Source organism: Canis lupus, chromosome 4, assembly GCF_003254725.2.
Source record: "Canis lupus dingo isolate Sandy chromosome 4, ASM325472v2, whole genome shotgun sequence".
NCBI lineage: Eukaryota > Metazoa > Chordata > Mammalia > Carnivora > Canidae > Canis > Canis lupus.
In genome coordinates this window covers 73,727,043-73,750,420 of record NC_064246.1, presented here as the reverse complement: position 1 = coordinate 73,750,420, position 23,378 = coordinate 73,727,043, and the positions used below count along the sequence as shown (strand labels likewise).

Here is a 23,378-nt window from a genome sequence, read left to right as displayed (position 1 = left end):
AGTTCTAAGAAATCTTCTAAGGCCATGCTAGGAGGATTTACTTCTTTGTCTTTTCTTCTGGGGGCATAGACTTGAAACTGGGAAAGGAAGCTTTGGAGGACATCTGGGCAATAACTCTAATCTTCATCACTGCCCTACTCAGTTACTTTTCAATAGCGAGACTCATTTTTAGCAACATGCCAGTAATTATATATTCAGTGAGTATTAGTCTTCAAAACAGTGACCTCAGGAAGCCACATCTTTGTTCCTGTAATGTGGCTGTTGCATAAATGCCACATAAGCCACTTTATTTGGCATATGAGAAACATAGGTTTTGTTTCTCTTTGAACCTGAAACTACCGTATTTAGTATAAATCATCCTAATCACCAGTTTTGGCTTCAACTGGGTTTTGACAATTCCCCAAATCAAAATCACCCTTACATGAGGATTTATGACTATTAAGACTATTCAAAAGGATGGTCATTTATCTTGAAGGAGGAGACACAAACGTGTTGAAACATAGTAACACATGACTGCTTTGAATAGATCAACATTTATCTTTATTTGGGTAAAACATCAATCACATTTTTTATTACCGTATTTCTTTGATAATAAACATTTCCTTATGCCTATAGTTACTACATGTATGTTTTATATGGGATGTGCAGTATCGGATGAGCTGTGGTAATCAAATATTTTGAATTGAGACACAAATTATGGCCAGATAGGTGACAGAATGGGACTCTCTTCATTCTATCTACTTTTACTAAGTCACTCTTTGACATAAACCTTATTATAAGAACCTATTTCTATGTGCTATATAAAATTACCCAAAGGAGGCAACTGCAAGCAAAATGCTTAGTTTTCTATTATTTTTAATCCTAATATAGCTACCAAGTGTTTGTAATTAATCTATTAAATTATCAATTTTCAAAAGTCACCTGAAGAAGCAGAAACATGCATCCTCTGAAGTTAAAGAAAATAAAAGGTAAAAACCTAGTGCAGCTGACACTAGGAAGTAGAGGGCTCTTTAGCATAAGCAGAGATGAAAATGGGCCCTCTGTCATATCATAGAACATCTATGGGTATCAACCAGTCATTCACCACTTGGCATACCTTCAAAGTTAAAAAAACTGTCATATGACCATCTGTTTAATTTTATAGAATGATCTATGACATAACTAGTAGTACTCCAAGCTGTTTGTACCCAAGTCAGGGAACCCTGCCTTGTATCAGGCCAATTTAGATGGAGTTATTCAGTCATAAAATTCATTCGACTGATTCTGCTCTAAAACCTAAAATTAGGACATCTGGGTGGCTCAGGGGTTGAGTGTCTGCCTTTGGCTCAGGTCATGACTACTGGGTCCTGGGATAGAGGCCTGCATCAGGCTCCTCACAGGGAGCCTGCTTTTCCCTCTGCCTGTGTCTCTGCCTCTCTCTGTGTGTCTCTCATGAATAAACAAATACAATCTTTTAAAAACAACAACATAAAATTAGAATGATACTCCTGGGAAAGCCCCCTTCCCCTTTGGGCTATGTTTTAAAAATGCACAGTTAGTGTTGGAGCAAGTCAGTGTTATTAAAATTGGTTATTCCAAGGTGTGATTACCTGAAAGAAATAATGTCTGTACTTTTTGAGTGTGCTCTGGCCATCAGCATGGCTAGGTCATTGGCTTCGGAGCCACTGTTCACCAAGAAAATGACCTGGAGGGAAACAGAAGACACATGGCCTCATAGATGAGTTTATTTCCTTTTGACCTGATTAATTCAAAATTGCTAAAGACTGTATATCCCAACCTCTAATAATCAAGGAGAGTTACCTTCAGACAAGCAGTCCCATCATTGAATTACTACATTAATTCTACTGCTTTTCACTCAACAGCTGCTAACAGCTAAACATAAAAAAAATGGCTAAGAATTATCCCAATTATGAAACATCCCAGGCTTTCACTGGCTCTATTCAATGCTCTGCAAAATGCCAAGATGAGGAGACTCGCTGAAGGGTATGGAGTGATTGGTTAGTGGGTGAGTGGATCTGAAGACTGGTTGCTTAGCTCCTGAACCTCAACCAGTCAACCAGATTCTGAAGGCTTGGACAAGGCCATCTCCAAGATCCTGCAGCCTGAGAGGATGCCCCAGCCTGTCTGTTCAGTGTGTATGAATAGAGGATCTAGATAATACAGTAAAATAATAATAAAAGCTAAAACCAGGTACTGGGCACTGTTCTAGGTACTACATATATTAACTCATTGAATCTGGAAATGCAAATCTTGGCCAGCATTTTAACATCTCTGTTCAGTTTAAAAAAACTTTCAGTCATTTCAGATGCAGAAAACATCTCAATTTAGCAAGACTAAGTGCATCTTAGATTGAATGAACTGAATGGGATATTAATTTTATTAAAAAATGGCTCCATTCCATAAGAGGAAACATGCAGATAACTTTGTAGAGGGGCCCTGCAGTGAAGAGATGAAAACTTCTCGAAGAACATAGAGGAAAGTACATAGAGGAGGGCTGGGGCTTTGGCTAAGTGACTTTTACAGACAGGTGGCAGCGAGGATAACCTCCAAGGAGAGGCAGAGGCTTGGAGATGATGAGTGAACATTGGCTGGCTTCACCAGCAATTCGTAAATTCCTATCTTCTCTTTGATTCCTTTCAGATTTGGCTATCAGCTCACCATTTCAGATGTTCAATGCATGACCCAATTTCCCTGTTCATATTCCTGCTTCCTTGGGCAGCTCTCCTGGGATCATGAGACTCCTGTTCTTTCGAGAACGTCATACCTTTAGAGGCTCAGGAAGAAGTGCTGAAAGCTTCTCTGCAAATTCATGGATTGGAGGGTGGAAGAAGAGGGTACTTGTATGCCATAGGCGCCCAAGCTGCTTTTGTGCCACTGCATTTACCTTCCTGGATAAACAGGAGAGCAGAGTTCCCCATGCTGCCAGTGGGTATGTTCCTCCCAACACACACACACTGGCCATTGAACCCAGACATATAGCTATTTCTCAAATGGTTTCAAGAGACTGATTTCATCCACACATGAGAAAGAACTCTAACCAGTAGAGCTCTCTGGCAATGGGATGGGTGGCCTTTAAAGATAATGGGTTCTTCACCAAGGGAGGTGTTCAAATGGAGACCAAATGATTATCTCTTAGGGAATTTTGGAAGAAAAAAAAATCCTACTTTAGGACATAGAATCTCTTCTACTTAGGTTTTCGTGTCAAATACCCTTTGAGCAGTTTGGAAACTAGAGATGACCACATGTCACCCTGGGTGTCTTTTCATTTATTCTTTAAGGAATCTATTGTGTACATGTATACAGGAGCAACACTTCTTCCTTCAAAGGAGATTCCAGCATCTGACTCCTAATAGTGGTCAGTGTTGGTGAACATTTTGTAGCTATGAAACCATATTCTTTGAAGGATCAGAAGGTTCATGTTGAAGGACAGTAAGAACTAACTGTAGACAGATACGTAGGACCTGACTAAGAATGTCTTAGAAAGATAGGACAGGATGTTTGAACTAGATCTCTAAAGGACAGCAATGGCTAAAGTTAAACACCAGTTCTGTTTGTTATTAATAGCTGTTCAAAAAAAAAAAATCAGTTCAGTGGTTAAATAAATAATAATTAAATAATTTTGAGAAATACCAGATCAAACAGATTTCTTTACTGCAGGACTTAACAGTACTTTTGTTAGTCAAGTAAGCATTGTTTCTCTCCAGGAGGGAGCTATAGTTTAAAGTGCTTTTAAAACTTATTTTTTCATGGGACACTTTACCAACTAACCTCTCCTGCAATCAGGGTTCCATGATTCACTTCAGAAAATTGCAAAATATTAGTAAACTCTTAAGCAGAAGAGATAATTGATAAAAGTATTGTTTAACAAAATAAAACATGTAAGTCACATGAGGGTAGAATGGAGGGGGGCAGACCGGTAATGGTGAGGCCAGCCTGGAGGGCCAGGTGGCCTTCCAGGTGTGGGAAGAGAAGGGCTCCTAGGAGGCCGGGGTTAATGGGATTTCGTGGGGGCCCAGTAGGAGAGGCATTTCAGAGGAGGGAAAACTAGACCTCAGTATCAGGTTGGCAAAGGCAAGTGAGAGGCAGGGATGTGACAGAGATGACTTCACCATTCTTGCCTGTAACATCAGGGAAACTCTAGAATTAGTTGAGAAATGTAGCCAGTGGCTACCCAGCTCCTGGCAGAGGACCTTCACAGAGTGGGAGGCACATGTGTGCTTTGAATAAATGAATATGTAAATAGAAACAGTATAGTGGAGAGTGTGATGGGTTTGGCCTTGGTAATGCTAGATTTCAGCTGATGGTGGAATATCATGGGGTGGGGGTGTCCTGGAGGCTGTGGGAAATGTGGGGCATCCCAATGCCCACTTTGGATTTATTAGAGTTGCAATAGTAGCTTGGCGAGGGGTCAAGGTGGAAGAAACAGAGCCGGGGAAGGCTGCTGTAAGTGTCACTAACTGACCAGGAAGGGGGAAAAGAGGTGGGGCCCGTTCTATGGGGGAAGTAATAAGGCACGAAGGAGCTAGAGAGAAGAGCAGAAGGCTGAGGAACAGGGCTGGGACACCCAGAGGCAGGAGGTCAGAGGGCAAGCTGTAGAGTCAGAGGGAGATCCGGAGAAGCACAAAGGTCTGGAAAGCTAGTGAGCGGCCCACTAACAGGGACAATGTCCAACATCGTTAATAAGAATATTGAAAAAAATTTTCTCTACTTTGTTCTTCCTTTCTTTCATGTGTGCTTACCGTGTGTTTTACACTGCATCGGAAGTTTATTTTACATGCTCGTTAGGACCTCACGTGGGACTAGTACCTCCCGAGGCAGGAAGGAGGAGGCTGTGGGAGGAATAGGTGAGGCTAGACCCTGCAGTCGCTCCTACCACTGGACAGCTGCTGGAGGGGAAGACCCTTTGCTCCGGCTTTAACAGAAGGACCTGAATTTACTCAATTTATTTTGGCTTGCTGCTTTATTTTGGTCTCACTTTATGTGAGTTTTGTTGGCCAAATGATTAAAGGCAAGAAGGAATAGGCATTAAAATGAGAGAATGGCATCAAAAGCAAAAGGACCACAGAAGAAACTGCCCAGGGCATTTATGTGGATGACCAAGGCTCCAGAGAATCTCAGGATTAGTAGATCCAAACATTTCTAATGCAAATTTTTAGCTATGATTACATCTCTCTCTCTCACCATCTTTTCTTTCCTCATCCATTGGTCAGGGGTGAGGAAGATCCTTAGGCTAGAAGTGATTTCTCATTTCATCATCCCACACACCCCCCACAGCCGCCCCCCAAGGTCTCTGAGAACTCCTGCCTTTCCCTTCTTTCTGCCTTTTCCCCTTATTTCTGCCTTTTCCTCAGTGCATTGCTTCTCTCTGGAAAGCTGTTACTAGTAAAGACAAGCACACACATACACAGCAACAGTCCAATCACATGGTATACGCCACACGGCATGAGAATGAATAAAAATCTTGCATTGTCAAGAAAACAGAAAGCACACTGTTAAGATTTTTGTTGTTGTTGTTACCCAGAAACTAGCAGGGAGCTATAGCAGGGAACAGCCACAGACTGGGATTTGCCTCAGGAGAGAGAATTTTTAACCAGAGTTCTGAATCACTAACATCATCGTTTAGCCTGTTTTCCACATATCCTTCTGGAGTGAAAACACTGGAATTTTAAGGATACTCACGGGTGACAGTGACCCACACTGACAGTGACAATCCCAGAAAAGAAATCCAGGTATCTGTTTCCCTCATAATCAAATAGCCATTCCTTGTGACCCTGGTGGAGCAACAAGGGCTTTGGAAAATACGCCGTCAGTATGGGAGAAAGATGTTGCTTGTGGATCTCCAGGACACGTTCATAGGTGAGAGACTGTAGATAAGGAAGATGCAAGGGTTAAGATCTCTCTTTTCCTCACCTCCACATTTCTTACAAGATCAACAGCAGGTTCAAAGGCAGGGTCTTTCCTCTCTACTGACCCAGCAGCGTAAGGCTGCTGTCCTGTGCCCGCAAGTGGGTGTATTTGTCCCGTGTCCTCATTGCCCCAGGTCCTTCCTTCCTCTCACATAGGGGAAATTATTAATGTGGCCCTTCCAACCCTTTCTAGATCAAATATGATGAAGGAAGCTGAAATGGTCTACGTCTCAGTGGAAAGCCTTGTCTTTGAATTTATTTAAGCTGTAGGAAAAATAAAAAGACTTTAGAAATAAATGTCTGCAGTAATGTCTTTTCTTTCTTTTCTTTTTTTTTTTTTAGAATGAAAAGAAAATGAAATGCTGGTGGTGTTCATGTCTTTCATTGTCAAAACTTTCTCCTATACTTCTCTTCTTTGTGGGTCCCTCCTGATTATTGACTCTATAATTTCTAACCTCTGAGTATTACATAGGATAAAGGGGTTGTAAAGGAAGGGAGGGATGAAGGGAGGAAGGGAAGAAGAGAGAGAGAGGAGACCAATATTTCTTAGTCTAAGAGCAAAGTTATTATTTTTTATTTTGGAGGGAAGGACTCCTGCAGGTCAGATCACACGTTGCTGTATGAGATAGCCTGAACAACATTTTATTTATTTATTTATTTATTTATTTATTTATTTATTTATTTATTTTCTAAAGATTTTATTTATTTATGAGAGAGAGAGAGAGAGAGGGAGAGAGAGAGAGGCAGAGACACAGGCGAGGGAGAAGCAGGCTCCATGCGGGGAGCCCGACATGGGACTTGATCCTGGGTCTCCAGCATCAGGCCCTGGACTGAAGGCGGCGCTAAACCGCTGAGCCACCTGGGCTGCCCCTGAACAACATTTTAGAAAGCAGGTGTGTGCCACCACATTTGTGATATGTGTATTTGTGTGTGTGTCTATATTTATATCCCTGTGATACAGCGCTAGTCTCTTTCTTGTACTCTTGGTCTGTCTCTGCTCTGTCTCTCACTCACACATGCACAGTTCATGCAACAGCATTGAGTGGGTGGAGTAAGAGGGTTCAGATGCTCCCAGTGACTTAAAGGATAGAGTATCTAGGATGCTATGGTCAGGGGTAGGCAGGGCCATCTGTGGGTCTTTCTTGGGGAAACCATTAATTTAGCCCTTTCAAGAAGAACCACCTTCTTGGGTTTTCCTAAAGTTCTGACTCTTACCTGGTATTTTTCAGGTGTGAAGTCACATGGAGGCATTCTGGGTTTTGTATGAAGACCAAGCTTGGTCACAGATGTCCAGAAAGCACCTACTAGAGGTGAAGTGAGTTAGGGTCCTCAATTATACAGCAAAAAAGCCCATTTATAGAAATCACCTATAGTAATTTGAATCAGGATCCTTAGGCAATTTGGTTGATTTCTTAGTTTAAAAATATGATGTTCAAATCATTTGATCATCATTTGATGCTCAAATCAATCTTTAGTTTGGTTTTAAAAACTGAGGTATCTCAATACAACATTTTCTGGAGGAAAAAAAGAGTTTCTTTCAAATCTAGTCAACAAAAGCATGGGGGATTTTGGGGGGAAGTCTTTGTTTTTCCTCCTGTGGTTCCTCCCGAGCTTCCCTGCACACTGCCTCGTGGGCTACATTTCTCTCTACAGTCCACTAAACTTCTGCCACTGTGGTACATTGTGTTGCTGGAATAGATCTTAGAGGCATTTTCTAAGCTTTGAGCTGCATAGTTCCCAAATCCTGGTGCCAGTCCCATTCCTGATACCTGATACAGGTTGGCTTTCAGTAAACAATGAAGGAACGGCTGTTGACTATCCTTAGAGAGAATGAGGAGAGGTAGGTGCTAGGCAATGTACTACAATAGCAAATACATGCAAATAGACCTGGAAGACAAAACTTTCCTTCAAAACACAGCATAAGGACCATGACAACATAGAACCAGACCAAACCACGGCAAAGCAGAGGAATCATTTATATTTGGAGCTAGAAGGGGGCCTCAGATTTTTTTTGTTGTTAAAATGATCATTTTATAGATAAGGAAATCAGCCCCAAGTGGTGAATTACTTTGCTTAAGCTCACCAAGCTAGTTAGCTGCAGAACCAGAATGAAATTTCAAGTGTCTAGCTCCCAGCCTGCTTCTCTTTCTCTCAATCTCTCTCTCTCTCTCTTTATATTATATTTAAATTCAATTTGCCATCATATAGTATAACACCCAGGGCTCATCTCATCATATGCCCTCTTTAATGCCCATCACCCAGTTACCCCATCCCCCGCCCCCCCCCACTCCCCTTCTGCAATCCTTTGTTTGTTTCCAGGATACTTCTCCTTTTCTCATTCACTGGCCACCTTCACCTCTCCTTTCCAGCACAGGCTTTGACCTATCTATAGCAGTGGGATAGGATAATGGATTTATAGAATATCACAGCTGGAAGAGATGTTTAGAGACCTTGTAAGTACTCTTAGAAAAGAATACTGTTGCTTTTGAAGATTCAAGGTCAGTATCAAGATCATTTTACAGGTGGAGAGAGCTGAGAAAATCATGCCTCTTATTCAGCATGAAGGTTTGAATCCATAGATGAAATGTTGGTGTTTTGTGTGGTTATGAAGTCACAGTCCTGAGTAACACAATGAACAATTATGCCTCTAAATGAAGCTGGAAAGTAACAACTCTGAATATGTTTTCTTTCAAAGAGATCTCATTCACTTTTCTGCTCTAAATAATCACTAATGTCATTAATTTGCTTTTACTTTAAAAACAAGTGACTTTAGGCTATCCATGCATAGAAATGAGAAAAAAAAAACAGCTTAAGTTTTCTGAGAATTTCACCTTTTGAAAAGCTTTCCATTGTGTCTCTCTGCATTAGATACTCTTTTGAAATGGAAAAAAAAATATTCTGAGTGTTTCTAAGAATTCAAATTCCCTTCACTCCTTCAGTCCCTTCTTCCTGCCTACACAATTGAAGCTGCCCATTGAAAAGGTTGTAAATTCTCTTGACTCCAAAGTTATAGGGATTCTGAAAGTAGGCCAGGGGGCGGGCAGAGTTTTGGAGAAGGATTTGATAAAGAAGAGCCCAAATTTCAAACAGTCAAGGTAGGTTTATTCAGTCCTTCGTTCACCAAACTGATAGGAATGTGATGGTGGAGTGAGGGCTCCAAATGAAATACATGAAAGCCTATCTGAAGGAAGGAAGGAAGGAGAGAAGGAAAGAAGGAAGGAGAGAAGGAAGGAAGAGGGAAGGAAGGAAAGAGGGAGGGAAAGAGAGAAGGAGGAAAAGTGGGAAGGGGGAAGGAGGGAAAGAAAGAGGGAAGAAGGGTAGGAAGAAGAGAAGGAAGAAATAGCACAAAGAAAGAGGGAAGGAAGGAAGCAACCAAGGAGGAAAAAGATAAGTCAATAGAGAAGTGAATCTAAATAATACCTCACAAGTTATCGCCTTTCATAGCTCTCCTCTCACCAAACAACCCAAACTCAAAACTAATAGTAATGATAATAACTGATGGACATAAAGAAACAAAAAGCCTTTAGGTTTCATTATCTGCTAGAAAAAAATGTAAAATCTAAATATCTGGATAATTGTCTGCATTCTTTATTCCTAATTAGCCTCTGTTTTGAGGACATCACAAGAGTCGGGGGTTAATAAACTTTTGGGTTCTTGGAGATTGTGGGTGCGTGTGTACATGCATGTCTGCGTGTTCACGCCTGTGGGCTGTACACGTGGGGGGGAAAGACAGCCCCAAGAGAAGTAGGGGAAGGGATGACTGTGATCTGGGTTCATAAAATGAAATGCCAGGTCTATTTCTGTATAGGCATTTTTTAAATTTCTTTTTTGTTGTTTTAACTGATCTGATGTCACCCTTTCAGGCCTGATGCTAAATACAGATGGTAGCTAATGATTTTCATTCAATTCACTAATTTCCTTTCCAGGTCACCTGGACATCCCAAGACATTTAAAGGTGGAATTCTCTTTGGAGAATTGCTGTTGTATAATAAATGCAAATTATAAGTGGGTAGTTGGGTTTAATTTTCCAGCTACCTAATTCTCACAGAGTTCCACAACAGTGTCACCCTAACTTGGTTTTCTCTCTCCAAAAATCATAGTATCAAAAAGTGAAAATCTGTTGTGGCAAGATAAGGGAGGGAAATCAATTTTTGTGGGCATATGAAAATTCCAGGGAGGGGGATATTCTCTCTGTAATGATAAAGAATTTTCTAACATTCCTAGCCTGTTTCCAATAGAGAGAGGGTATTTAACAAGGTATTCCTCACTCTTTCAAATTAAAAAAGGCATACATTATTTAATACACAATGAACATAGTTATAGAACATTAAGATGATTTATCAAAATGCTAACTATGCCTTATTTGCATAGTGTAATCGTAGCTTAAAAAAAGAAAACTTGCCACTTGAGACATCTCATTTACTTAGGGTAGCCAAGGAATTAAAAAAGAAAGATCTTATTCACCTAAGAGCCAAGGGAGGGAGAGATTACATATCGGGCATTTGCAGTTTTGAGAAACTTCAGTAGGGTTGAGGGTTAGAGATGCCGCCTACCATGGAGGTGTGTTGAGACTAAGTTGTAGTCTGGATAATTGAGGGACTGTGGTTGGCTGGGGAGAAATGTTATGTCATCTGCTTCCAGACTCAAGAGGGGATCCTTTTCCCTTCATAAACTCTTCCACCGTTTGCAGGAAGTTACCACAGATGGTCACAGGTGTCCAGAAAGCACCTACGTCCTACCCAAGAGGACGTTTGGCATTGATCTATAGTGCTTCAGTCCCTCTGAACCGTGTGTGCTCAGTGACAGGATAATCACATCAGGTGCCTGCCTCCCACCAGTGAAGCTAAGGGATGGGCACAAGACCTCTGAAGGGTGAACAAGGTGTCCCCTCTTTAGGATCTGACATCTTTTTTTTTTTTATTTTAATAAATTTATTTTTTATTGGTGTTCAATTTACCAACATACAGAATAACACCCAGTGCTCATTCCGTCTTGAGCAGATAACCTGCCTGGAAAGAATGACTGCAGGACCCCCTCAGAGCCATGACTTGCTTATGAGGCTGTTCCTGCTAGGAGTTATTTCTATCCCTGCCGGACCTTCCTGATGTCTCTTCATGCCCACCCCTGCCCACCTCCTCACCTGCCTGCTGATTCTTTCAGTTCCCCCTCTCCATATGTTTCCCATCAATGCCTTTTGCTTGTGTGAGGCAGGGCAGTTGCATGTTGCAGGACAGTTATTCACAAGCAAGAGCTCTGCCCTATTCTGAAGCTGATGGGTCCATCCGTCCTCTTGGGCCTTTTGGGAACAGGCCTTCTCTTCCTGGCCCTTTGCAAGGGTTAAGTCAGTTCTGCAGATGGCAGCAAGGACTGCCTAGAGCAGAGCAGGTGGGAGATTCCCTTTAGGGCTCATTTTAATGTTTTTCTTAGAAAAGGCTTCGCAAGAATCTTGGGAGGTTTCTCAGCTGGAAATGGCATCATTTGCCATTCATCTGCCCTCCTGCGCACCCCTCTTGTGATAAAGTAGGCAGACATATGGAAATAGTACTTTTGAGCACATACCCCATCTCCCTAGAAATGAAATACATTTAACAACTATAATTAGCAAGGAAGAGATATTTTCTCTATTCTTTTACACCCAAACAAATTGCTTCTGTAACTCTGTGCACATATTTGCCCAAAGTGATTGTGCATATCAAGCACAGGCAGAGTTGAATACTTTACCTACCCAAATACCATACAGTCTATATGCAGGCGCTATACTAGGATGGCAGCATATTTATCTTCACCTACCTGTCAACACTTAATACCTGGTGTCCTCCCCATCTCACGCAGACCCTGCCTCTTTCCTCCCCCATTCTACTTTTCTATCTTCTTATCCCAATTTGGTTTTATTCGTGGCACGTATCTCTACTGGATGTTTTCTTGTATTTATTGGTTTGTCTGTTTGTGCTCTGTCTCCTCCACTAGGATACAACACAAAACCATGGCTTCTTGCTCCCCGTGGCTTGGTCTACATATGGGTGCATAGTAGGCACTCGAGCACTCTTGACTGAATGTATATTTTGCACACAGCAGGTTCTTAAGAAGGCTGTAGTCAGTGAATGTGTGTTTGGATGAACAAACACAAGCAGGAATATGTCAGGTACAATAGGTCAGAAAGCAGAAATCAAGCCCCACAGGTTCTTGAAAGGCCAGGTAGAGCATGGCATTCATGTCTACATGGCCTAAGGTTGCCAGGGTCCTTTTTTCTGTAGTTTCCTTGGGGCAGCTCTTAAGGCATCCCCAGTATAGTTCAAGACATTTCTAGGCAGTAAGCTTCACCTGCTACCACCAGCCTGTTGTGGCCAAGATTACGTATCCGAGAAACCACCAAGGAGCTGACACCTATGCAAACGCACGAGGATTTATTTACCGGCTCAAGCTTGGGCCCAAGTATACTCCACACAGCAGTGCAGGGGCTTAGACCCCAAGGGGGTTACAGCTGGGTTTTTATGGGCTGGTCTAGGGGATTTTCAAAAAGGGTGGAGGAATTTTTTTCATTCCGATATGGGGGAAAGGGTGGGAGAGTTTCTTAAGATCTGTTTTCCTTCCAACACAGGATTTTCTGTCTCTGTCAAGGGCATTCTGAGCTCTGTTTTCTTTCTGATATGGGATTCTCTGTCAAGGACATTCTGCAGTTTTTCCTGTAAAGTTCAGCTCTTATTCCCAGGGGCCTGAGATGGCTGTACTTGTGCTAATGCTAAACTTGAGGTGGAATGGCTTTAATTTTCTCGGCCTCCACAAGCCCAGCTCCACAATTGTCAGGGGTCAGTCCAGGAAAGGGAAGGGGGGCCAGAAAGGGCATTCTCTCTTGGTTTGCCCGCAGTTGGTACTTGCAGCATAATATCCTCCTTATCGAACCCAAGACTCTGGGTGTAATTCCAGCTCCTTCTCAGAAAATGATGGGGTTAAATGATGTTCTGGCAAAAGACTCATGACTGAGGGAAAAGAGAAACCCAAACAGGGTTGGAAGAAGAGTAGATAAGGAAGGGTCTGGTGGAATCATTCTGACTTGGAGTTAGACAGACCTGGCTTTAGGTCCCAAGTTGTCACTTCTGTGTTTCTGTCTTTGACCAGCTTTCTTAATTATTTTTATTCTTCTGTCTCCCCATCTGTGAAATGGGTTAATAATACTAACAGGTCTGGTTGAAGATGAAAGGAAATAATCATCTAAAGCATGAGGTGTATTAAGTTTCAAAGAATAGCAAACAGGGGGATAAAAAACAAACAGGAGAGGAAGGAAAGGCAGAGAAAAGGGAAAGATGAGAAAATGAAGATCACATTGATCCTAATGGGGGACAGAAGATGATTTCCTGTACCAGATTAGGGCTTGTGAGCATATGGAAACCTGCAGACAGCTGCTTATGCTAGCGTTCGGCAGAGGGGAATTGGGGGTGAGGTGAAGAGATTCAGGGAAAATCACAAGCACGGATCATAGAATACATAAAGCCACCAATGGCTGGTGACCCCAGGTCTTCTCACACCTTCTGTTCCCACAGGAGAGACAGTCTGTGTGGAAGAAGAAGGTTCAGAGTCTAGTCCTTGCTCTTGGGTGTCTCTGGGGAAATGGCTGCACTCCTCTGAGTCTGTTTCCTTGTCATTGCTTGAGATGATGGTACTACCTCCTGGGGGCAAGGTGGAAATTCATGAGGGGCTTTATGTCTTCTGAACTCATCATCCTTGAGTATCTATTTATTGCAGCTAGCAATTTTGACTTGCTTTCTTTCTGTTTATTCTTTATATTACAGCTAAGATACCACATTGTTTTCACTTTGAAATTGTGCATACTTGGGTTTTATTATCCATGAATTTCATTCCAGGGCAAGAAGAGGGCACTGCAAAATACTGGGCACTGACAGGGGGCATGGATCTGCTGGGGTGAGGACTACTCTGTCAGATGGCCTGTCTCCAAACCCCCATCCAGGCCTTATCCCAGAATCCCAGGCAACAGACTCTGAGCTCAGCTCTGCCCTGCCCCCCCGGGGACCCCCAGCTGACCCACGTGCTCTTGGTTTCCACTCACGGCTCAAGGAAGGGCACATCTTGGGGGTCCTGGGAGAGGAGGTCTGTTGGTGCAAAGCTCTCAGCAAGTGTCTCCAGGCTGGAGTCATCCCTCTCAGTTCGAGAGCGAGTACCCGTGGAAGCAGGTCGGAGGAAGGGCTCCAACTGCTCACTGGCCAGCTGGACTTTGAGTCTATGGACTCAAAGGATCGAAGGGGAGGAGCTTCTGGGGAGTGGGGGGAGTTATGGAGTGGTTATTGGCTTCACTTTGGACAAGCCCCAGAGCTTCCAGGGCAGTGCCAGTCAGTGCCTCGGGGGATAGGAAAGAAAAGGTGGCAGAGAGAAAAGAGAAAGAAGGCAGGCAAACAAAGTCAAGGCCTTCTGGACCAGTTTTGTTAATTTTCTGGTCCGGTAGGGTTTTCATCAGAATGGGTGTTTCTCTGTGAGGGTGGTGGTGGCTGCTGAGGGGAAGGCTCAAGATATGGTTGAAGTGGTCAGAGATTGAGAAATGAGGCCTATGAATAGGAAAGAGAAAAGGAGGATATGCGTGAAGTGAATGGAGAGACATTGGTGTTGTTGGTATTGAGGGTCTTTAAGGAAGAGAAGAAGAACTATGGGACGGGGATACTCTGGGGAAGGAGTAGGGACACGAAATAGCTAAGAGGGCTCTGGACAGCTGTGCATCCGAGCAGGGCAAGAAGTTGAGACCTGAGGAGTCAAGGTGCTTTATTTTTATTATATTTTAATTTCTAAAATTCCCATTTGTCACTCCTGCCTACCCCACTCCTAATCTCCATAGGCAACCATTTCATGTATTTAATATGTATCTTTTGGTTGGTATGTATTCTTGTAAAATGTGTGTTGTTTGGAGTGGATGCATTTTTAAGTTATATAAATGTGTCCTTTCTTTTTTGCTCCGAGCCATGGTTTTGAGACCCATTCAGATTGCTGTAAGTACATCTCTTCCAGGCTTCCAGCTGCTGCGGCCTGGGAGTCAGTGTGCCTGAGCATGGCAGTGCCTAAGGGGGTCAGTGACAAGGGCATTTGGAGCTTGGTAGGGAGGAGTTGCTGGGTCTCAAACCCATCCCTATGCGTGGAGGGCACAGAGAGATGGGAGGAAGGCAGGCTGCTCTGGATTGCCAGGTGGCAGCTTTCATAAGCAGAGGAACGTCCAAGGCTTGTCTTGGGCAGCCACAAGACAAGTAGATCTCTACATCTACCCACTAGAATCGCAAAACTTTCAGACGCCTTATCTAGGTATAACTGGATTCTTTCTTAGAGTTTCCATCTCTCAGGTATACTATCCAGATGGTTTCAACAATACTCTCTCAAGGCAGCGTCTTTGGAACAGCTCTCAGTGTGGGAAAGATGAGCAGAACATATATTTCAAGGACAAAGGAGGGGGTGAGGACCTTCTAATAGCCTGGGTCCAGCTCTCAGGGCCACAAGTGGTCTAGTCCTCTCCATGACCCCCTGCAACAGTGGTGGGGGACAAGTGACACCACATAAGTGTGTTGTGCCCAAGATTGTGAATCCGAGAAACCACCAAGGAGCCGACACTGATACAAACACACGAGGGTTTATTTACAAGCTCGAGCTTGGGTCCAAGTATACCCGACACAGCGGAGCAGGGACTTGGACTCCGAGGTGGGTTTCAGCTTAGTTTTAAGAACTGGTCTCGGGGACCTCCAGAAGGGGTGGAGCAATTCCTCTAGTTCTGTTTACATTTTGATATGGGGCCTTCTAGGACGTTAAGCTGCAAGCTGTTTTCTTCCTGTAACTGAAGTAAGGTAAAGTTCAGCTCTTATTCACAGGGGCCTGGGATGGCTGTACTTGTGCTAACGCTGAACTTAAAGTGGAATGGCCTTAATTTTCTCGGCCTCCACAAGTGCACATTTTGCATCACCCTGCAGGGAGGACAACTGGCTTGGTCTTACCCTCCACCAACATCTAGGAAACAACCTTTACCTCAAGTGCCCAGAGGAAGTGAGGGTCCCAGAGAAGCACAGAGAGTGTTTAAAATTCAATGTAAATTGTCCCCTTTTGTGTGGGCTCCCAGCTCCCAGGCCATTCTGCCCTGGGGGCTCTCGGGAGTGACTAGGAGACGGCCAACTGCCACGGAAATGAGCCTGTCCCTGGGGCACCCAATCTGTCATGCCATTGGAACTAAGGTGAGAAAATGTTGAGCTCCTGAAGTTGGGTGTATGTTCTTCAGCTCCACTGGGCTCTGATCAGTTTCGTACTCGTGAACACTGTAGGCTGCAAGCTTAAGATTTAAGACTCAAAGTTTTTTAGGGTTGTAAGCTTAGAGATTGTTATGGTGAGAGGCACCCAACAACATCAGAGGCTGCCTTGGGTGGGAAAGCCAAACACCGCGTTCCCACTAACTTCAAATTGAGAAGTTTACCTTCTTTATTTAAAAGGGAAAATAGGCGCCCCTGGGCGACTCAGCCAGTTAAGCGTCTGACTCTTGGTTTCAGCTCAGGTCATCATCTTAGGGTCTTGAGATCGAGCCCCACCTCTGGCTCCCTGCTCAGTAGGGAGTCTGTGGGAGATTCTCTCTCTTTCTCTCCCTCTTCCTCTGCCCCTCCCCTGACTCATCCATGAATGTGTGTGTGCGCACATTCTCTCAAATAAATAAATCTTTAAAAACATAATTAAAGGGAAAACATTTATTCTGGTTACCTTAATATGGGATACGTTCTTTTGTGGAAACAGACTCAAATTTAGAAAAGCATAAGGATGAAAGTAAAAACTGCAACAGATCAGACAGTTATATATTAGCAGAGATTCTTCCAAAAAATCCTTTATTACATGTGTACACCTGTGTATACATACACCATTTCATAATCTGCATAGTCAATAATACAGCTTTTTAGGCAAAAAATACAGATCTGAGTCACGATTCCCACTTCTTTCACAATATTCCACTAATCTGTTTTATTTAATTGTGGAAAATTCTTTGGCCATTAATGGTCTGGTGTTTCTTTTCCTGCTGTTATTTCAATTACACATATATTACACTTTTCGAAATTGTTGGACAGGTCTCGGAGGTTCTGTGATGTGCCCTTCCTGACTCTTCTTTTCTCGCTGCATTTTAATCCAGCAAGTTTCTATTACTTATCTTTGAGTTCATGAATTCTTTCCTCAGCCAGGTCCAGTCTGCCCATGAGCCCATCAGAGATATTCTTCATTTCTGTTACAATGCTTTTGATTCCGAACATTTCCTTTTGATTCTTTCTTAGAGCTTCCTTCTCTCTGCTTACATGATCCATTTGATATTATGTAATGTCTGCGTTTTCCATAAGAGCCCTTAACATATTAATCATAGTTACTTTAAATTGTCTAATAATTCCAAAATTTGTGCTATATCTGAGTCTGGCTCTAATGTTTTGTCTCTACAGGCTATTTTTTTTTTTTCCCTATCAGTTTAGCATCATTTGCATCATTTGCATGCTGCACTGGGTAAGAGGACCTCTGGTGAATAAGTCTTTAGTGTGAGGTTTTATGCTAATCTGGTTAGAAGTTGGGATGTGTTTCGTGTTTGCTGTAGCTGTAGGTGCCAGAAGATTCACATACTTGCAGAGTCCTTGATTTTTGTATTCCCTGTTGTCTTGGGCTTCCCTTAAGAGCTCCTTAAATGGAGTTAAGATCTGGCAGTTTTTTGTAATTCATTGTTATGAGCCCTAAAATCTTATGATTAGATCTGTCATTAGTGGGCCTATGTCTCTGGACTGTGTCCTTCATACGCGTTTCTCCAGTAGCATATATATATATCTCCTACTGTCTGCTCTCCTCCCTGGCCTTAGTTTTCCCAATCTATTTCCTTGAAACCTTGACTTTCTTCTTTTTTTCTCTCTCTCTTGGGTGAGGTAGGAAGCAGAGAAGGGGCTGGAGTGGGAGAAATGCCCTTCACATAGCAGACATAGAGCTCTGATCAAGTCATTTCCCCCAGAGAATAGATCCTTGTTAATGTGAAGCCTCTGAACATATTTCACAATGATTATTCTTCCCCTTTCCCAGCCAGAGCAATGAAACTTTGACAGCGTAGTGATATTCCTACTGTAGGTATGACTCATAACACTTTGGGGTCCTCCTATGACTCTGGCAACCAGGGAGCTTCTCATTCTCATGCTAGTCCACACTCAGTCTCCAGCTATTTGTCCAAATTACTGTTTAAGTGTTTCTACCAGTTATGACCTCGGTGGCTCCTGCTCCAGGTAAAGAAAGTCTAGGCGTGACTTGCAGAATTTGCCCGTGTCCCTAGATTTCACCGTGACAAGTCATTCTGCAACTTCACTTCCCCGATGGGCTCAAGAAAAGTGATTCATTTTCCATTTGTCTAGCTTCCTATAAGGATGGCAGTGACAACTTGTAAGCTCTTTACATGTTGAAGAAGTTGGAAGTTTCCATATATCTCACTTAGGAAGTCCCTATTGACAGAGAACTGTATTTACTGCATCATCCTAGGGCATAGAATTTTGTGCTCTAAACCAACTGTATTTTCCCCCTTTTGATAAATGCTTGAAGAGGGGTTTCTAGGTCAGAATTTATGTACATTTAAAATGCACTCCACTAAGAAGCCGTCAACGAATATTGCAAAAGACTGTTTTCTAAGATGGTGGGTCTTTTGACCACTGTGTAAGTACAGTGATATCCACTGAATCTGAAAGCTGGCTGAGGGACAAGCTTAAATTGCCTCAGATAGATCTTCATCCTCCGTCTTAGGAGTCACCTGAATTTGCAATCCAAGATCTGACCCTAGATTTGCAGGCAAAATTACTATTAAACAAAATTACTATTAAACTTCTCTTTCTTTCACACAGATTAGGTATAATTTTCTCCATTATATACATGACTGGAAAAGATGAGAAAGGATCCCAGTTCACATGACTGGTAAATAGAAGGGGCATCTGTTTAATAGTATAACTGTTCTGAGTTATTAGGACTTAAAGAGACATCTGCTTTGGGTCTTTTTCTTCTCTTTCTTTCACACAGATTAGGTATAATTTTCTCCATTATATACATGACTGGAAAAGATGAGAAAGGATCCCAGTTCACATGACTGGTAAATAGAAGGGGCAGGATGTCAATTAAGAGGCTTGCCGTCTCTATTTCTCAGATAATGAATTACTTTGAAGCTTGAGAATATATTTTATCAGTTTGGATAATATTGGAGACTCTCCACGAAAAAGATAATTGATAATTATGGAAACAATGGGGAAACCATGGGGAAGTAATGGGGAAAATTATTAACTTGACAAATTCTGTTGTCAAGTTAATAATTATAGGTTTTTTTTTGTGTGTGTGGGTACATAGGTTTGCTAATGACTTATCAGTTAAGTCTGAGTGAACTTTGCTCTTTGATCCTAGTACTTCTGCTAATGACAGAGCAAGGTCCATAAGAATTACTGAGGATAAATAACAACTTTTCCAAAGTGATCCTTTCTCTTTCCTAACTTGCTTAGGAATCCTGGAGTTGAACGAAACGGAAAATTTTGGAAGGATTTCAGATAAAACCCAAGTTACTAAAAAACTCGTATTTCAGGTATCCCACAGTGAATAGATTATGAAGGAGGACAGAGAGGATGTTCAGAATGAAGTAAAGAAATGGCAGATGTGTTAAAGGAAATAACTGCTTGCAGATGTGCTCAGATACCATAACCCTTAGAGTTTCATGCAGCACTGGTTTTCTTGAAAAAAGGTGCAGAGTCAACGTCCTTTACTTTATTTATTAGGATGAACTCTTTGGATTAGGCTCATTTGGAATTATTAGACTTAATATTTTTAAAAAGTCAGTCTGGAGAGCTGGACACACAATGATTATCTCAGGCTCCTGGACTAGAGTGTGATGCCCAGGGAGACAGAGAGCACATCCATAATGCTTCCTGTATCCTGGTACAGTGCCTGGTACACAACACTCATCAAGTGCTGTTTAGTAATGGGTATGGTCCAAAGACTGATAGATAATTGAGGAAGATTTGTGTTTAAAGGAAGGTCTTGGGGCTCCCGGGTGACCCAGTCAGTGAACAACCAACTTTTGATTTATTTTGGCTCAGGTCATGATCTCAGGGTCCTCAGGTGGAACCCAGACTTGGGCTCCATGCTCAGCAGGGAGTTTGTTTCTCTCTGTCTCCTTCTGCTTCTCTCTAAATTAATTCTCTGTAATGACTTATATATTAGCCAAATAAAAGGGGAAAGCCACATTTTCATATCAGTAGATGTAGAAAAAAATTGTTATCAGTAGATGTAGAGCTTTTAACACCAATTCAAAATATGAAATTAGTAGCAAATTAGGGATAGAAAGGAATTTCCTTAATATATGTAAAAGTATCTGTAAAATATACACAGGAAACCCTATAATTAATGGTGAACTTTTGGTAAAATTCTCTTTAAAGTCAGGAAAAAGAATGTTCACTTCCTTCAACATTGTACTGGAAATCCAACTCTAAGAAATAGATCAAGAAGCTATAAGAAGTATAAGGACTGGAAAAGAAGAAACAAGGGATCCCTGGGTGGCTCAGCGGCTTGGCACCTGCCTTTGTCCCAGGTGCAATCCTGGAGTCCCAGGATCGAGTCCCACCTCGGGCTCCTGGTATGGAGCCTGCTTCTCCCTCCTCCTGTGTCTCTGCCTCTCTCTCTATGTCTATCATGAATAAATAAATAAATCTTAAAAAAAAAGGAAAAGAAGAAACAAAGTTGTTACATTCTGATGATATCATTGTAAAAATGAAAAATCCAAGAAAACCTACAAATTACAAGTTCAATGAGGCTTCAGGATTGAGAATCAGTATTTAAAGTTAATGATTTCTATATATAAGCAACAACTTCTCAGAATAAAATAATAAAAAAATACTGCTTAGAATAGCAACAAAAATTTTACGGTGCCTAGGAATGAAACTCCAAAAACACAAGCAGATATTTATGAAGGATAGCATAAAGCTTTACTAAAGATCATAGTGAATAAAGTGGTAAACAATGTTCACGATCAGGACACAGTATTACAACACAGCTCTAACGTCTTCCAGAATTAACGCATAAATTCAATTAACGTAATCTAATTCCCAGCATGAGTTTTTTTTTTTTTTTTGAAAGTTGATAGGTCTATCTCAAAATTCACATGATAAATAAGTGGCAAGAATGGCCTGAGTAATTCTGAAGAACAGGTGGAAGTATAGGAATTAATTTACCAGATAACAAGACTGGATAAAGCTGGGGTAATAGAACAGGGACCATCGGGGCAAGGATAGATCAACCAACTGCTGGGCTGGAATAGATGTCCAATGTTGGACTCAGACTTATGTAGAAAGTTGGCAGATGACAAAGATGACATAAAAGATAAGCAGGTAGGGGATCCCTGGGTGGCTCAGCGGTTTAGCACCTGCCTTCGGCTCAGGGCTTGATCCTGGAGACCCGGGATCAAATCCCACATCAGGCTCCCTGAATGGAGCCTGCTTTTCCCTCTGCCTGTGTCTCTGCCTCTCTCTCTGTCTCTGTCTCTCATAAATAAATAAATAAATAAATAAATAAATAAATAAATAAAATCTTTTAAAAAAAGATAAGCAGGTAAAGGATGAGTTATTCAGATGCAGGACAAATTAATTAGGACAATGAAAGTTAAAACAGCCATAATGTATCATTTAATGATCATCAAATTATCACATATCTGACAATCTCAAGTAATGATTAAGGAAGGAATCATCTCCTACACAGCTGACAGGGATATTTATGGGTACAACTGTTTCGGAGAATAGTCATGTTCCATATAACCCAACAGTTACACCCCTAGACATATATCCTAGAGAAAATATGGCAAATTCTTAAAAAGTGAAGATTGCATAAAATGTTTCTTGCAGAGTCATTGGTAATAGTGGAAATGGAAAGTTGATTAACATAGGGATTAACAAATAAATTGTATATATGTATGCAACTATACACAGATACATCCATTAAGGTGAAGCTATTTGGATTTCAAAAACCCAATGCTGAATGAAAAAAAAATGGAGGTACATAATGATATATGTTATTATCTATGTAAAATTCATAGGCACTCAGGATAATGATATATATATTTTTATGGGTACATACATATGAGGTAAATGCATTTTTAACATGGCCAGAAAGGATACACAACTAGTTGCCACTGGAAAGGGAGGTAGAGAATTTGGTTATTGAGAGATGTATACTACTACATCTGTGATGTTTCCCTTTTTTTTTTTAAGGTCAGGAACAGAATAAAATGTTAATATTTGTGAAATTTGGGTGTGGGCAAATGAGTCTTTGTTATATCACCCTCAATAATTTTCAAGTGTGTATGAACTATCTTATATAATAAATACAATACACTATGTAGGAGATCAAATCACAGCTGAAATTTTTTTTTTTAAGATTTTATTTATTTATTCATGAGAGACACAGAAAGAGAAAGGCAGAGACACAGGCAGAGGGAGAAGCAGGCTCCTTGCAGGGAGTCCCATGTGGGACTGGGTGCCTGGACTCCAGGACTCCGGGACCATGCCCTGAGCCAAAGGCAGACGCTCAACTGCTGAGCCACCCAGGTGTCCCACACAACTGAAGTTTTAAGTGAAGAAATAGGATAATTCTAGGCAGGAAGAAGGGAACATAAGAAAATGTGGATTTTTTTGGCTCTGAGATTTGTGGTTTAAGCTTCACGCTTCACTTGGGAAAGTCGGTTGTCTATCAGATTTGGGAACTCTCCTTTTGATTGTTTTTGGTTGATCCCAGAAGGCCCAAGGAACTTCTGGATGCTTCCAAGCATGTTTGCATTTTTTAGCCTGGAGTCTGGCACATGGATAAAGACTGGGGGGCTTGAGGGCTGTGGAAAGGAAGATAGAGTACTGACCTGAGTTTGAAGCAAGATGTCAGTTTTGATTTAGATTCAGCAAAAAATTAATTAATTAATTAATTAAAATAAAATACAGAGAAGGTGTTGAAAGACAATCACAAAAGAGCATGCCTGAAATAAATGCCTTTGAAGAGTATTCTCAAATATTTCAGCATGTGACTATGTATTTTGTTTCCAGAAGGGCTTTGCATGACATTTTCCCCTTCATTTATTCATTCATTTATTTATTTTTGGAGAGAGAGGAGGGGCAGAGGGAAGAGGAATCTCCAGCCGACTCTCTGGAGCCCTAGGCAGCAGGGCTGGATCTGAGGACCCTGAGATCTTGACCTGAGCTGAATTCAGGAGTTGAGACCCTTCACCGACTGAGCCACCCAGGGGCCTCTTCTATTTCTTTAAAAAAAAAAAAAAAAAAAAAGTCCTAATAAAGTATGTGGAAGCAAAGGAAAACTTCCCAAAGTTGTATTTTCATAAAATACATGTTTCACATGTATATAAAAAGACCCTACAAAGCCATTGCTCAGGAAGTAATTTATTGCTTCACTTTAAGCATTGTTACCATTGCAAAA

General features: G+C 41.7%; 1 protein-coding gene across 2 annotated transcripts in view; it reads right to left on the bottom strand.

Moving 5' to 3' along the window:
- Positions 1 to 14,136, bottom strand: part of AGXT2 (alanine--glyoxylate aminotransferase 2) — a 35,695-nt gene extending 21,559 nt beyond the window's left edge. Inside the window, exons 1-5 of one of the 2 annotated variants that reach the window (XM_025436227.3) lie at positions 13,969 to 14,136; positions 7,122 to 7,210; positions 5,680 to 5,864; positions 2,765 to 2,888; positions 1,590 to 1,684 (exon numbers count right to left, since the gene is read on the bottom strand). In XM_025436227.3, coding sequence (XP_025292012.1) covers positions 1,590 to 1,684; positions 2,765 to 2,888; positions 5,680 to 5,864; positions 7,122 to 7,210; positions 13,969 to 14,056 — 581 coding nt within the window. In that variant the 5' untranslated portion in view covers positions 14,057 to 14,136. The remainder of the gene's footprint in view (positions 1 to 1,589; positions 1,685 to 2,764; positions 2,889 to 5,679; positions 5,865 to 7,121; positions 7,211 to 13,968) is intronic. The other variant, XM_025436228.3, reaches the window with a different exon arrangement.
- Between the last annotated feature and the right edge of the window lie 9,242 nt (positions 14,137 to 23,378).